The sequence below is a fragment of the Ambystoma mexicanum genome, chromosome 1q (assembly GCF_040938575.1).
Source record: "Ambystoma mexicanum isolate Mex_15411 chromosome 1q, UKY_AmexF1_1, whole genome shotgun sequence".
NCBI classification, from domain to species: domain Eukaryota; kingdom Metazoa; phylum Chordata; class Amphibia; order Caudata; family Ambystomatidae; genus Ambystoma; species Ambystoma mexicanum.
Genome location: NC_090922.1, coordinates 931876816 through 931892705, shown reverse-complemented (window position 1 = coordinate 931892705; position 15890 = coordinate 931876816). Strand labels below are relative to the sequence as shown.

Below are 15890 nucleotides of genomic sequence, written 5' to 3'. Positions count from 1 at the left end.
CTAGATTGGGATCGGTGTCAACATGGGACTATGGGCAGAACTATGGCATACAGAAAGATAGGGCATACGTCTTTGATGGAACCCCCTTTTTCTCGTATAAAATTCTTGGGTATTGTTTACCTTTTTTTCAAGCAATCAGAGAAACATTTTCTAGAGTAGACCCTGATTGGCCTGAAAAAGAATGTACCATGAAGGATGGGATGTTTCATAAGGATCTTCTGGTTGTTCCCACCACCACCTTACAGAAGAAAGTGATGTCTTGATCTCATGAAAGCAAGACAGCGGTACACCAGGGATATGAAGCCACCCTAGATCTTATACGTCGCTCCTTCTGGTGGGCCACTATGTGCAAGGACATCAAACTCTTCATTTGATCTTGTCTGATTTGTCATCAATTCAAATCCAAGACCAGCAAACTGATCGGACTATTGGAACAGAGCCCGACCCCCACCAGATCCTGCAGTCATATCGAGTTGGAGACCTTCCTCCCTCGTGGGGGTGCACTGCTATAATGGTAACTATTGACTTGTTCAGCAAAATGGCACATCCGCTGTATTCTTATGTGAATTCTTCCGCTTACATGGTATGCCAGAGTCCATCACATCCAACAGAGATACTCAGTTTACTTTGTTAGTTTTGGAAAACACTATGCAATCTGATGGGCATTGAACGTGTCCCATTTTCGGAATACCATCACCAGACCAATAGCCAGACGGAACAGTTAAGTTACACAATGGAACAATATCTCAGATGTTTTAGCAACCTTCACCAAGACAACTGGGTAGATCTACTCCCAACTGCAGAATTTGCATATAACAACTCTCTACATGAGCCCCTTCTATTGTACTTATGGTCTCCATCCTCAAACTGTTCCAAGTTTGGTCTATCTGGCAACTTCTGTTCCTTCAATAGATAACCTTTTGCAAACAATCTCACAAGCTCATAAGGATGCCTGCTAACACATTGAGAAGAGGAAACTACAAGAAGCAGGCCGATGTCCATAGAAGCTCCAACCCTGATTGGGAGGTGGGCACCAAAGTCTGGCTGCCTACAAAATACTTGCTCCGATGGGTCTGACCTGTAAAGCTTTCGCAGAGATATATCAAACCCTTTGAGATACTTCCTAAGATTAACCCAATGGCCTTCGGGCTAAGATTTCCTCAACCTTTACACAGGCTTCATCCTGTTTTTCATTCTTCTCTATTGGCTCCTTATCTTCCGGACCCATTTGATTGCAAGAAGAAGAAAGAACTCATACACATACCAAAGAAACCACTGGAGTATGAAGTCTCCCAGATTTGTGACTCTTGCTACCATAAAGGAGGTCTTCAATGCCTTGCTCACTGGAAGGGTTATCCTTTGTCTGAAGATACCTGGCAACCTGTTTCAGATATCAAGGCACTGTCTCTGCTGCAGCGCTTTCATCGCCTGCACCCCGGTTAACCGGGTTTTACAAGAGATAAGATGGGGCATACTGTCAGCGGTCGTCCTTCTGGGAGACTGTGGCATAGATGGAGCCTACGGTGCCATTAATGTTCCATTACGCTCATTCTGATGGTAACCGCCTGGTGTAGTCTTTCCCAAGATGGCCACCGCCCCTTACCTTTACATTCTCACGAGGCTGCCGCTCTGCGCGTTGCAGCACTACTACTCCTCTTTGTGGTGAGACGCTGTCTTCCTACTTGAGTGCCTTCACTCTCTCCTTTCGCCTTCTCCATTGTATTCTTCCCGCGGATCGCCTCTAAACGCCAGACCTTGCTCCTATTCTGCCTCCCTGGCGCTACTCAAACTCTGCTTGTTCTCTTCTGTGTTTTTGCTGCACTGGCTCTCTGTAACGCTCACCTGAATCCCTCGGAGGCGCAGGTCTGGGCTGGGGGTTCTCGGAGTCTTCTAGGGTCACGCGCAGGCCTCGAATGCCACCCTGGAAAGGCCCTCTCCTCACTGAGATCTTGATCTGAAGGGTGAGGTGTCTGCAATTAGGAGAGCAAGGGGTTAATAGGATATATAAGCCTGACTGGGCAAGCTGACTCCCCTTCCTGGTACTCCCCAAGTAGTTCGTAGGCTAAATGTGCTCACCTTATATAGGTGAAAGCGGACCTCTCCATCCTGCGTCTGTGCAGGGGCGCCGAAGCCAGTTACTTCACTGGTTAATTGTCCAGCCTCTTGGTTGCAGAGGATGAAGATTTGGCGCTAGGCCGTCGTTAGCAGCACAAACGGCGGTTGCTTGAATATGGAGATCCGGAGAGCGATGGAATGGCGAAGGTATTGCAGGCAAGTAAGTAGAAAATGTCAATTCGAAGTTTAAAGCACTTCTTAATGTCTCTTTTCCTTTTTCAGGTTGCAGAAGCAGCTGGGTAGAAAAATAGATGTTGAGGAATGCGCCGAAGTGTGAGAAAGATGAGAGCTTCCCAAAACACGTGCGTATGGATGGAGTTTTGTATTTCTTAATGATGTCCCTTTGTTTTGCAGATGCGAGTAGCAGCGTCGGCGGAGGCGAGAAGAATGCAGCGCAGGTAGGGAAGGTTTCACGATGGTTACTAACCAATGTCCTTGCTTCCACAGGGTGCCGAAAAATGGAAAGCTGCAGCCCGTGGCTTGAGATGCACCGATGGATTGGGTAAGTGCTGCGCTGGTCTTTATCTCGTGCCAACCTGGTGTTCTTTTCCCTTCTCAGATGCTGCAGAAGACGAAGATGGTATTTCAGAAGGTAAGATTACGGATTTCTCTTCCCTAGATGCAGAAGTTGAAGATTCTCTGGAGCTGACACGGTGAGCGTCCTGCTGCTATTGCAGAATAACGCGAAGCACGTTGCTCTGATCGGGCGTGGTTTAAATAGTCCTACTGGAGTGCTTAGGTGTCTCCTTCAACAGCAGCCTCGCCCAAGTAAAAAGTCCCAGCTTCCAGAATAGTTCCAGTATCCAGTCCCAGGGAGTGGTGCTGGCCACACCCAGAAGGTAAAGTAGTTCCAGCCATGGATGGATGCGGATTTCATCCTGCAGGTGAGTGAGCAGCATGGTCTGCAGCCGGTAGGTCCACCCAAGCACCATTCCTTACATCATGAGCCCGGCACGTCCTGTGCCGGGACTGGGTCCCCTTATGAGCCTGGCGCCACTGGCGCCAGGACAAGGTCCATAAGGCCCCTATGGGAGCCGATGAGTGCCTGAAAATGAAGTTGTGACCCAGCTTCCGAGGCAGTTGGGCTAAATCTGACTCCTTGGAGGCTGCGGTCATGACAGTACCCCCCCTCAAGGCCCCTCCCAAGCTTGTCTTTTCCGGAGGTTTTGGCTTGTTGGGAAAAGCCCGATGAAATTTTCGGACTAAACGAGGTGCATGTACATATTCTGAGGGTTCCCAAGATCTCTCCTGGGGTCCATATCCCTTCCAATCAATCAGGTAGTATAGTTTTGATTTGGAAATTTTGGAGTCCAAGATGTCTCGAATTTCAAATTCGGATTCTCCGTCAACTTGGATTGGCTCAGGAGGTTTAGTCAAACGGGTTCCGGGTTGCACAGGTTTCAGGAGAGAAACATGGAAGACAGGATGTATCTTCATTCGAGTAGGTAATTCTAGTTTGACAGCCACTGGGTTAATCACGGCCGTGATCGAGTAGGGTCCTAAATATCTTTGGTTGAAGGTGCGTGGCCCTTTTAAAGATAAATGTTTAGTGGACAGCCAGACTTGATCTCCTTTTTGATATTGAGGAGCCTCTTTTCGATGTTGGTCTGCTCCTTTTTTGTATGATTCTTTAGCTCGTTGAAGATGAGCTGTGGCTTCTTTAAATGCTTGAGTTATCGTCGAATGCAGATGGTCAACAGCAGGTGTTCCGAGAGCTTGAGGTGGGTCCAGATTTGAGGTTCGAGGATGACTTCCATACAGCAGGAAAAAAGGGGTTTTTCCCGTCCCAGAATGGATTGAATTATTGTAAGCGTATTCAGCAATCCAAAGGACATCCTTCCAAGTACCCTCGGATTGATGCAACATGCAGCGCAGATATTGTTCTAAAGTTTGGTTAGTTCTCTCAGTGTGCCCGTCGGTTTGAGGGTGATGGCTGGTGGAAAGTCGTACATCTATTTGTGCTAAACGACAACAACTCCGCCAAAAATGGGAAATAAATTGGCTCCCTCGGTCAGAGATTAGTACTGAAGGGAAACCGTGCAACCGGACAATGTTTTCAAGAAATTCTCGGGCTAGAATGGAAGCTGTTGGTAAACCCTTCAGTGGGATAAAATGAGCCATTTTTGAAAAAAGGTCCACGATCACTAGAATTGTGTTGTATCTGGTGCAAGGGGGTAAATCCGTGATAAAATCCATCGAGAGTGTGTGCCAAGGGCCTGGTGGTATGTCTATTGGACGTAATAATCCTGCTGGTTTTTCCTTCTGACTCTTGTTTTGTGCGCAGATACCACAAGAAGCCACAAACTCCTTAACATCTTTCCTCCAAGAGGGCCACCAAAAATGCCTTTTAATTTTCTCTGAGGTTTTGGCAACTCCAGGATGTCCTTCCATTAGAGAATCATGGTAGCAGGTGATGACCTGTTTTTGTAAGTCAGTGCAGGTTAAGAATAGTCTTCCTTGGAAATACAATAGGTTCTGATCTATTGTAAAATCCTTTCCTTTCAATTGCCAATTCGATGAATCTTCGGGAGTTATGAGTTGATTGACCCTTGCTTTAATCTCTTCGAGGGATGATGTGTTGATTACTCCTAGTATCTTTTGTTCAGGAATTATTGGCACCGGCTCCGGATTAGCTGTAAGTTCGTCTACCCCTATCCGGGAAAGGGCATCTGCTTTTCCGTTCCTAACGCCTGGTCGAAATGTGATTACAAAATCGAATTCTGCGAAGAATAAAGCCCAGCGTAGTTGCCTCGAAGATTGAGCTTTAGCTGACTTCAGGTACTGGAGGTTACGGTGATCCGTGATTACAGTTACTGTGTGCCGGGCTCCCAAAAGATAATGCCGCCAGGCCTTAAAGGCGGACTTAATTGCCAAGAGTTCTTTGTCCGTAATTGTGTAGTTGATTTCAGGAGCCGAAAATTTGCGAGACCAAAAGGCTACAGGGTGTAACTGGTGCGTTTCGGGGTCTCTTTGTGACAGCACCGCCCCCATTGCAAGACTGGAAGCGTCTGTCTCGACGATGTAGGGAAGTTCTGGACGGGGATGCCTTAAGACTGGAGCAGAGATAAATTTGGCTTTTAGTTCTTGGAAGGCTTGTTCGGCTTCTGGAGTCCACTCGAATTTTTTATTCTTTTTCAGAAGAGCCGTGATAGGTTGGACTACCCGAGAGAATTCAGGAATGAACCTTCGGTAAAAATTAGCGAAGCCCAGCATGCTCTGCACACCTTTCACGGAAGTTGGGGAATGCCATTTGGTGATAGCATCCACTTTTCTTGAGTCCATGTGAACTCCGTTGGGTGATAAAATGAACCCTAAAAATTCCACTTCCTTTGCGTGAAAGGTGCACTTCTCCAGTTTAGCAAACAAGCGGTGTTGGCGAAGTCTCTGTAAAACCGCTGTGACGTGTCTACGATGATCAGATTCTGAGGCTGAGTATACCAGGATGTCGTCAATATAAACGACTACGCACACATCAATAAGTTCTCTGAGGACATCATTCATGAAAAACTGGAAAGCGGCCGGTGCGTTACATAGTCCGAAGGGCATTACTTGATACTCAAATAATCCATATTTAGTGCGAAAGGCCGTCTTCCATTCGTCGCCCTCCTTAATGCGTACCAAATGGTAAGCTCCTCTGAGGTCTAACTTTGTGTATATGCAGGCGCCTTTTACCTGGTCCAATAATTCAGGAATCAAGGGCAACGGGTATCGGTTTTTGACTGTAATCTGGTTCAGGGCGCGATAATCGATACACGTTCTTAGGTCACCTTCCTTTTTCGGGACGAAGAACAAAGCTGAGGAAGCCGGGGATTTCGAGGGGCGGATGAATCCGTTAGCCAAGTACTGGTCCAAGTATTGCCTGAGATGGAGGTTTTCTGGTTCAGTGAGGGCATATATTCTACTGCACGGAGGGGTGGACCCAGGTATCAGGTCTATCTGGCAGTCGTATGACCGATGTGGAGGCAGGGTGTTGGCTTGATCTTTCTGAAAGACGTCGCTGAACTCTTGGTATTCCAGAGGTAATCGGGGGTCCTCGGAAGTGATGGCTGCTAGCTTGATTTCGGGCTGAGGATAACAGGTTGAAGCTCATTCTGGAAACCGAATCACCTTGGCTCGCCAGTTTATCTGAAGATTGTGTTTTTCCAACCAAGGCATTCCCAGAATCACCTGAAACTGCGGGGCCTTGATTACATCAAACACGATCTTCTCCCGATGTCCGCCTTGACATAACAACGTTACCTCCATGGTGGTATGAGAAACTGGTCCGGAAGCTATTTCAGTACCATCCACTGTAGTGATTACGTCCTTTACCATCTTGGGACGTAGGGGAAGATCCATCCTGGTAGCCAAGTCGTGGTCCACATAATTACCGATTGCTCCGCTATCGATGTATACTTTGATAGCATGCATGCGATCTGGTCTATTGGGACATATGAGGACCATAGGCATTACCAAATGCGAGGTCAAGGAACTGGTTCTAACGCTCGGCAAGCGGACCTCTACGCTTGTCGGGTGAGGTCGTTTCCCGATTCCAGTTTCTCAGCAGTTTTATCAGAAGCTCCTACGGTCTTCTTGACCGGTTTCACTGAGCAATCACGAAGGAAATGTCCAGAATTCCCACAGTATAGGCACAGCTGTAATTGCCTTCTTCTTTCCCGTTCTTTCTGGGTTAATGGTCCTTTTACTACTCCTATTTGCATTGGTTCCACGGAGTCATTCCCTTTAGCGGCGCTCTGAGGTCTTGAAAATACCCGGGTTTCAAATCTGGATCGATCGGTCTTCCTGTTCTGTAGCCGATGATCTAATTGGACCACTAGGTCGATATAATCTGAACAGTCTAGGGGCGGATTCACCACCTGAGCTAAAACGTCTTTAAGTTCCCCACGTAGACCTCTGTAGAAGAGCGTGATTCTCTTATCTTCAGGCCACCTGGTCTCAACCACCAGTCTATTAAAGGACGCTATGTAAGCCAGGAGATCCTGATTACCTTGTCTAAGTGACAGGAGTTCATTGTCCAAGGCCTGCCCCTGCGAATGTCTTGCGAACAACTTTTCCATACTGGTCTGAAAGTCTTGAAAGTTATAGAGGAGCGGGTCATCCTGTGTCACGAGAGGAATGGACCAGTCTGCAGCACTACCGCTAAGATAGGAAAGTACAAACGCTACCTTGGCTTGGTCCGTTGGGAATGCGGCGGGTCTACACAGAAAGTGCAAGCGGCATTGATTGATGAATACTGCATATCGCTTTGGATCACCGGAAAAACGTTCGGGCGGGGCCAAAGGCACATTCCCTGGCAGATTAATTTGCACCGGATTACTTCAGGTTGTAGGAGTGCCGCCCCCTCCATAGGGAGGCAGTGGCGTCTGTCCCGCTTGAGCCTGTAGCAACTGTCTGGCCAGATCATCAGTCCGTTCCTTGGCAATGATCAACTCCCTTCGTAAAGCGTTTGTTTCTTGGCGAGATGCGTGTACTTCTGCCCTTAGTTCCCCAAGCAATTGAGCCAGTTGATCTGTGTCCGAGGTTTCCATTGCGCCTGGGTGGGAATATTGCGGTAGGCTTCGCGTTCTGTAACGCTCACCTGAATCCCTCGGAGGCGCAGGTCTGGGCTGGGGGTTCTCGGAGTCTTCTAGGGTCACGCGCAGGCCTCGAATGCCACCCTGGAAAGGCCCTCTCCTCACTGAGATCTTGATCTGAAGGGTGAGGTGTCTGCAATTAGGAGAGCAAGGGGTTAATAGGATATATAAGCCTGACTGGGCAAGCTGACTCCCCTTCCTGGTACTCCCCAAGTAGTTCGTAGGCTAAATGTGCTCACCTTATATAGGTGAAAGCGGAGCTCTCCATCCTGCGTCTGTGCAGGGGCGCCGAAGCCAGTTACTTCACTGGTTAATTGTCCAGCCTCTTGGTTGCAGAGGATGAAGATTTGGCGCTAGGCCGTCGTTAGCAGCACGAACGGCGGTTGCTTGAATATGGAGATCCGGAGAGCGATGGAATGGCGAAGGTATCGCAGGCAAGTAAGTAGAAAATGTCAATTCGAAGTTTAAAGCACTTCTTAATGTCTCTTTTCCTTTTTCAGGTTGCAGAAGCAGCTGGGTAGAAAAATAGATGTCGAGGAATGCGCCGAAGAGTGAGAAAGATGAGAGCTGCCCAAAACACGTGCGTATGGATGGAGTTTTGTATTTCTTAATGATGTCCCTTTGTTTTGCAGATGCGAGTAGCAGCGTCGGCGGAGGCGAGAAGAATGCAGCGCAGGTAGGGAAGGTTTCACAATGGTTACTAACCAATGTCCTTGCTTCCACAGGGTGCCGAAAAATGGAAAGCTGCAGCCCGTGGCTTGAGATGCACCGATGGATTGGGTAAGTGCTGCGCTGGTCTTTATCTCGTGCCAACCTGGTGTTCTTTTCCCTTCTCAGATGCTGCAGAAGACGAAGATGGTATTTCAGAAGGTAAGATTACGGATTTCTCTTCCCTAGATGCAGAAGTTGAAGATTCTCTGGAGCTGACACGGTGAGCGTCCTGCTGCTATTGCAGAATAACGCGAAGCACGTTGCTCTGATCGGGCGTGGTTTAAATAGTCCTACTGGAGTGCTTAGGTGTCTCCTTCCACAGCAGCCTCGCCCAAGTAAAAAGTCCCAGCTTCCAGAATAGTTCCAGTATCCAGTCCCAGGGAGTGGTGCTGGCCACACCCAGAAGGTAAAGTAGTTCCAGCCATGGATGGATGAGGATTTCATCCTGCAGGTGAGTGAGCAGCATGGTCTGCAGCCGGTAGGTCCACCCAAGCACCATTCCTTACATCATGAGCCCGGCACGTCCTGTGCCGGGACTGGGTCCCCTTATGAGCCTGGCGCCACTGGCGCCAGGACAAGGTCCATAAGGACCCTATGGGAGCCGATGGGTGCCTGAAAATGAAGTTGTGACCCAGCTTCCGAGGCAGTTGGGCTAAATCTGACTCCTTGGAGGCTGCGGTCATGACACTCTCTGCCTTCTACATTCTATCCAGTGTCCACTCTGAAAGTTTGGCTTTGTAATCCTTTCGAAGTCTTTGCTCAGAATATATTGTCTATTTTGGAAGGAGGCTACTTGGGATCCTGAGCACTTCACATCTGCTCTCTGCACTGAGCTTCTGTTCACCGTCTATCTCCTGCTTACCTCTGGATCTCCTTTTTGTAATTTCATTGACAACTTCGCTCAGGACAGTTTTTGTGCCTATTGGCTTTTTCCCTTTGCCTGGTTATTTTGGGCGGGGGCCTCTTGTCATAAACAGCAGGCCTAGTGGCTTCCCCTCAAAGTCGACCAAAAGTCGACCATATCTCTATAAGGACAGGCATTTGTACCAGAAGAAAGGATCTTCTCCACCACTAGACGAGTCACCAGACCTCTCCAGCGACAAAGACTCCGGTGAGGATGGACTTGCTGACAGTGACAGCTATAAGCTTTTATTAAAGAAAAGAAACCAAACCTGTCTATCCCTATCTAAGGCGGTTTCCCTACCTAAACAAACTAAACTCGGGTCAGTCAGGATGTCATTAATGTGTCCTGGTCGAACTCCTCACTTTTCCCTACCACTAAAACACAAAGGCTAACCTTAAAGTCTCTCCATGACCCAGGAGAAAGTCTCTCAAAATAAAGGGTTCAAAAGTTCTGAAACAGATGTCTCTTCCACTTCCAGAGCTGGGAAATATTTAGGAGAATCACTCCCTTCTCCTATTCTTCCATTAAAATTTCTATGGCTTTTTTTAACCTCACCTCAGCCTATTCATTAATTCTGGTAATTCCCTCCAAGGGTTGTTCTTCCTTTTTGTTTTATTAATATTCTTTTGGTACTCCCCACTGGGACGAGTAGAGGCTTCACTGAGCCCTCACTTGGTCCCAGTACCTCCTTCCTTGGGAACATTTCCCCCGGTTCTGCCTGGGACTACGTCTCCATGTTCAACTTCCTCTTTCTTCTTCCAAGATGGACCTGCGTGACTTTGTGGTGCTTTTCTGCTGACTCGATATGGACTTGCCTGTCCACCACCACCGTAGTACGGGACGCTTCCCATGTTTTAACCTACGCGATCTGCATTAGTCAAGAGCTGGGGGTTTTGGCGCAGTTGTCAGACCCAACGGTCCACCTACTACAGTTGACGCCACCACAACTGCGTTTTTCTGCTACTGCTTTGCAGGCTCATTGCCGACAGATGAGACAATCCCACGTCTCATCTCTCCACTTTGTAACTGTACTCGACTGCTCACTGCGTGTTCAGCGAGCCCTGTTTTGAACTCTAGGGAGCCGTTGTGGCATTCCAGCTTGCCGATTCCGGCTATCGATAACCTCTTTGGTTTCCTACTTCGTTCTCTTGTCCCTTTTCAGTCTCTATTCTATATAGCTCGGACATCTCCAGCGTAATGTCATTTTGGTTGACAGGTATTGTGGAAGCACTCTTCACGTGTCCCTTTTAATGTTCTTGTGCTCGTCTTTTTCTCAGTCTGATTCCCGTTCAAAAAACAAGTTGTTTCGTCGCTGCTCTTGTTTCCAGTCCATTGTGGTCCATGATTCGAAGCACTATGAGCAAAAATGCTAGAATTAGCTAACCACTCTAGCTTAGGCTTTCATGCAGCATTATGAACAACAGACTTAAAGAAAGGATATGGCAACAGTATTCGTTGGCACTTTAGGAAGAGCTGTTCCGAGATCATATAAGCTTCGGGTTCTCAGGGGTGAAATTGCAATTAGCGCCCTTCATGGGACAAGAATTCTTCCCCTCAGAAGGACCTGGTGTTAATATTGCCCTTTTGGGTTGGGGTGTTATGAACCCTCGCCCCAGACTTGTGTGCTTGTCACCAAGAGGGGAGTTCCTCTCCATGAGGTTCTCCTGTATGTTGCCACCCCTAGGGGGACTATCGGTTAGAGGCCTCACCACACTAGCCTCATGGAAAGGGGAACCCCCTGGGGAGAAGTGACGCCATCTGAAGGTTCGCTACAGCAGTCACAGACAAGACTGCCTGGATCGATATGACCAGGGTTACACAGCAGGGTGCATAGAGCTGGGGGTGCAGTGCGCAAAAGCTGAATGGTGCCAGGGTTGCACAGGCCCTCAGCTGCACATGGGTGGTCACAGTGCACTTGAGGTAGCATGAAAACATGTTATCAAGATGTGAACTCAACAGCTCCACATTAGTGGATGGGGCTGTTTTAGGGTAATATTCCACATTTGTGGATGCACAATTTGTGGAACCTATCCTGGCCCAAGGTGAACCAAACGGTCTACAGCAGTATTTTTGGGGGAGGTTAGGAAGATCGGTGCAAGAGTTGACGAACTGCAGAGGGCAAGCTGTGATTGTCCACCCTTTAACAGTTTTCATTGAAAGCTCCAGTTAATTGTTTTGTTTTACCAGTATTCATCAACTATGATTGGTATGCTTCTACACATTATGGTGCAGACGGTCTTTAATTATGAAAAATAGTCACTGATTTGGTTGCAACACATGTAAGAGAATACCAAAGTTGTTTACATTTTGGAAACCATGCAACTCTCACATACATCCAACCACTAACCCATTCTTTCATTCACCCATCCTTTTACTAATTCACCGTACACCCACAAACGCATTCATTCATTCATCCATCCATTCTTTCAACCACTCCATCTAGTTACCCATCTCTTCACTCACTCATCTATATTTTCACCAACCCATTCTTTCATCCACCAGATCTTCCACATGCACACACTTCCGTTGACACAACAATGCACCCTCACATGCCCTCGTTTTTTTTATCTTTCTCATTTCTGTACATTAGTACCGTGATTGTAGATTATTGATGTACCAAAAAATTTTGTTTTCACAGATCTTGCTCTGAGATGTTTAGTTGAAAGCTATACAGCTGTGGCTGAAGAACCTATCCCTAAACGCCTAAAGAATGACACAGCAGAAGCCACTGACAACAGCGCTATCAGTAGTGATGCGCCTAGACACAATGCGTCAGAGAAATCCTTGCCAGTGACTGGCATTGTAATTGCATTGTGTTGCCATCATAGGTGTGACTGGGTGCATTATGTTGGGAAGGCCTTTTTCCAGACTCTCGGACTAAGTGAGGACGACTTCGGCATTTTTCAACGGCTCTCAAGCTGGGCCACCTGTGGAAGGCGTGAAAAGCTAGCAGGCAATTCTATCAGTCATGCTGTGGGCTCCGACCAGGACAATGATGCTGAGAGACATGATTACGAAGACCAGATTGGAGATTACAGTTTCGATGGCTTGCAAAGGTAAGCTGAACAGGGTAACTTTAAGGTGAATAACTATTATGATCAAAATTATAGTTCGCAGCAATACTAAAATCTTAGCACTATCTTTTTTAACTCTTCCTTTCTTTTAAAATCTCATAAAGCTCAAGTTAAAATATCCTTTTTGAGCATTGTCTTTGTTGGGGCACTGGATTAACAAGAATGGAGCATGTGGGCCCTTCCTTTCCAGAGGCTGTAGCTATCTTTAATGTTTGTTACAAAAGGTAATTTTGAAGCTGAGAATGGCACAATAATAATTCCAAGTCTCTGCAATGGTTCAAGGGTTTTTATTGACTTCTTTGTGGGGACTACGACCATCCCTCTTTCTATCTTCTCTTATATTGACCCTCCACCCTAACCCAGGCATCTTGACCCCAGGTTATTAGATATCAAAAGTTAATACCTACTGTGTAAACTCTGGCTTGTCCTGGCGGTGAAGGCGTAAAGACCGAACAGCCTTTTCTAATAGACATAGCTTCCTCATCTTTGATATATTCATATCCTGCTTTGCAGTCTCTGAAAATATTCCAACATCAAGGGGTGCTGTCCGGCATCAGCATTGATGTTCCTTGACGGTTACCATTCCTGCACCCGTACGTAACGTCGATGTGAGTATAAATCGCACCCACTGTGCCCGTTGTTTCAGTTTAGTTTTTCCATGTGCACAGCATGCTCTCGGAGCAGTTCAACGTGCCTCAGCGATTCCCTTCGACTAATTTCACAATTCTTTTTGTGATTTCTCATGATATCTATGCCGAAAACAGGCTTGAAGAGATGTGCAAACTCTGACTCGACAATGTCGATCACTGATCTGCCCGGGATTTGTCTCTGGTACTTCTGTGATGAACATGAAGTCATTGAATGTGGCTTCTGCCAATAGGTGACCAGTAAGACCTTGAAGGGCGAAAGGTCGAAGCTCACCCTAGGTCGGTTGATTTACAAGTCTCTGTCTTCCACATATTCGAGAGAAAATCTTCCGAAGGTAGAAGTTCCACCGGCCCGCAAAACACTCTAAGCATTCCAAATAATCGAGATCCAAGAGCGATTCCTGTCACTTTTCTTCGTTGTAACAGAAGAAGTCGGAGAAACAACGCCATCGCTCTTCATCTTCAGACTCCTCGCCCAGTAAGTGTCGGGTATGTTTTCCCCAAAAGACCACATCAGGGGCCGAATGGGAAAAGTTCTGTGAAAATATGATGGAAGCATTCTTATTCTTGAAAGCGGCCTTTCCTGGTTACTTGAAAGAGCAGGAAAAGGCTTATGGTCCCACCACATCTTCCAAGACTGGCAGGGAATCGAGTAAGGCTTTGTCCCGCACGCCCAAAAGCCAGAGTCTGAACACGCAGGTATGTCACCTCGAGTAGCGTGAATATTTGTCGACCACTGAGACAACATGGAAGCCAAAAGCTTCTTTGACTTTCTCTTCAAAGGAGTCGAAGTCGAAGGGCCCTTTGACGTCGACCTTGGACCCAACTTCGAGCTTCAAACCTCAATCGAAGACGTATTTTTTCAAATCCTTTAGGTCCATTTTCGAGGAAGACGAGGAAGAAGACTACGTCATACCCTTCACGTTTTAATGTTTTGCAACTCCTAATGTTCCAGAAGAATTGATCTTGGGTCGATCCTGTCTAGAAGATTTAGCTACTTGTCTGAAGGGAAGCCAGTGGTCTGGATACCTCCCCTGAGGTTGAATTTGACACAGCAGATGTCCATGCGGCCTATAGAAAACGGTCATGAACAGGGTGTTTGAATATTTGGGTTGGGACCGTCCGGCAAAGAACATTACTCTGGATGATCTCATAGACATCTTAGATGGACCAAGCCTGGTCCACCCCCGTTCTCACACTTAGTATGTGGTCCTGACTCCCTGTAGTCCATGCATCCCCTGACACTTGCCCACTTGGCCTCCCCTTAGAACTTGCCTAGTCCCAGGGACCCTCTTCTTCCCCTCCCCCTCCACCCCTGCACTTGTATACCTCCACTTGCCTCGCACTTCCCTCCCACCCTAGTATTATGCCTTCCGCACCAACCGGCACTTTCCCATCCCCCTGCACTTCTTGTTACTGCACTTGCACGATCCGAATGGCACTTGCACGATCCGAATGACACAAGGCCTAGTAGGTCCGTTATTGTTGTTTTCTTCCCTGTCCCCCCTCCCTTTTGTGTCTAGTGGCACCTTGAATCCCCATTTGCTGTACAGGTGCTATATAAATATCCAATAAATAAATAATTAAGATGGAGGCCCGCCTAAAGAGCCTGTGTTGTCCTTCCATACAGAACTAAAAAAAACATTTTTTAAAACTGTCAAAAACCAGACCCCACTCTGGCTGTGAACAAGGACCTTTCTTGTGTGGACCCTGACTTTTCTTTCCAGGCACCCAACAACAGAGGGTTTGGTGGCACAGCAGCCTTTTTCCACTTCAGAGGCCATAGCCTTTCCGACCATCTCCCAGATAGGGATGATAAAAAAAATATGGCACACTATTAAAAAGTGTATTAATGCATCTTGTGCTCTGGCAAAATACTCCTATACTTTGTGGAATGTAATTTCACGAGCTGCAGAAAATATTCCTGAAGGTGAGATGAGAGATGGGTTCATTAACCTTATTAATGAAGGCAAAGAAGCCTTTTGTCAATCCCTTCAGATGTATGGAATCTAGTGCAGTAATTGGGGGCTTTTCCTCGGCTGCGTATATCTGGCTTTGCCCCTGATGTCCAGCCAAGGCTCCTGTATATGCCCTTTGGTGGGTCCAATCTTTTAGGGCTTTAAAGGCTGCAGAAAAATCTTTTGGGGGCAGCCATTCATCAGCCGCAGCACCCGCCTATGCAGAGAGGGTGTTCCTTTCGATATTGTGGAGGAAAAACCACTCGGACAACAACCTCCTCATTACCCTCTGCCACGGCCCCAAAACCTCTTTGAGCGCTTTGCTCACAGAACCCCAGTGGGAGGCAGTTTGACCAAGCATCTGCAAGAATGGCATCTTATTACTTCACTACGGACAGTGGCCCAAGGATACTGTCTCCCATTTCTGCGAATAACCCCAAATTGTCCCCCAAGTGAACAATCTCTTTGCGAACCAGATCCCCCCTTTCTACAGGAAATTCTTTCCCTGTTGGAGAAAGGTGCCATAGAGATGGTACCTGTAGCGGAACAATACCAGGGTTGGAACTTCACCTATTTCCTGGTTCCAAAGAAAGACGGAGGACTGCGACCCATCCTGGACCTGAGGCAAGTTCCTCAGGGAAGACAAATTCAAGATGGTCACTCTTTCAAAGATTCTACAGGCTCCTTAAACTCCAGGACTGGATGGTACCACTCAATCTTCAGGATGCTTTCTTTCATGTGCCTATACATTCCAAGCACAGAAAATACCTGAGGTTTGCCATTGGCAGGTCTCACTATCAATTTTCAGTACTGCTTTTCGGCCCCCAAAGGTCTTCACCAAGTTGATGGCCGTAGTGGCAGCAATCTAAGGAGGGGAGGGATTCACATCTTTCTCTATCTAGCCCATT

At 47.2% G+C, this 15890-nt stretch overlaps 1 protein-coding gene across 2 annotated transcripts in view; it reads left to right on the top strand.

The window, feature by feature from the left end:
• The window catches only part of TRMT13 (tRNA methyltransferase 13 homolog), an 876862-nt gene that overhangs the window by 746643 nt on the left and 114329 nt on the right, over positions 1–15890 (top strand). For both annotated transcript variants that reach the window (XM_069641589.1, XM_069641588.1), the window contains one exon: positions 11942–12359. In XM_069641589.1, coding sequence (XP_069497690.1) covers positions 11942–12359 — 418 coding nt within the window. The remainder of the gene's footprint in view (positions 1–11941; positions 12360–15890) is intronic.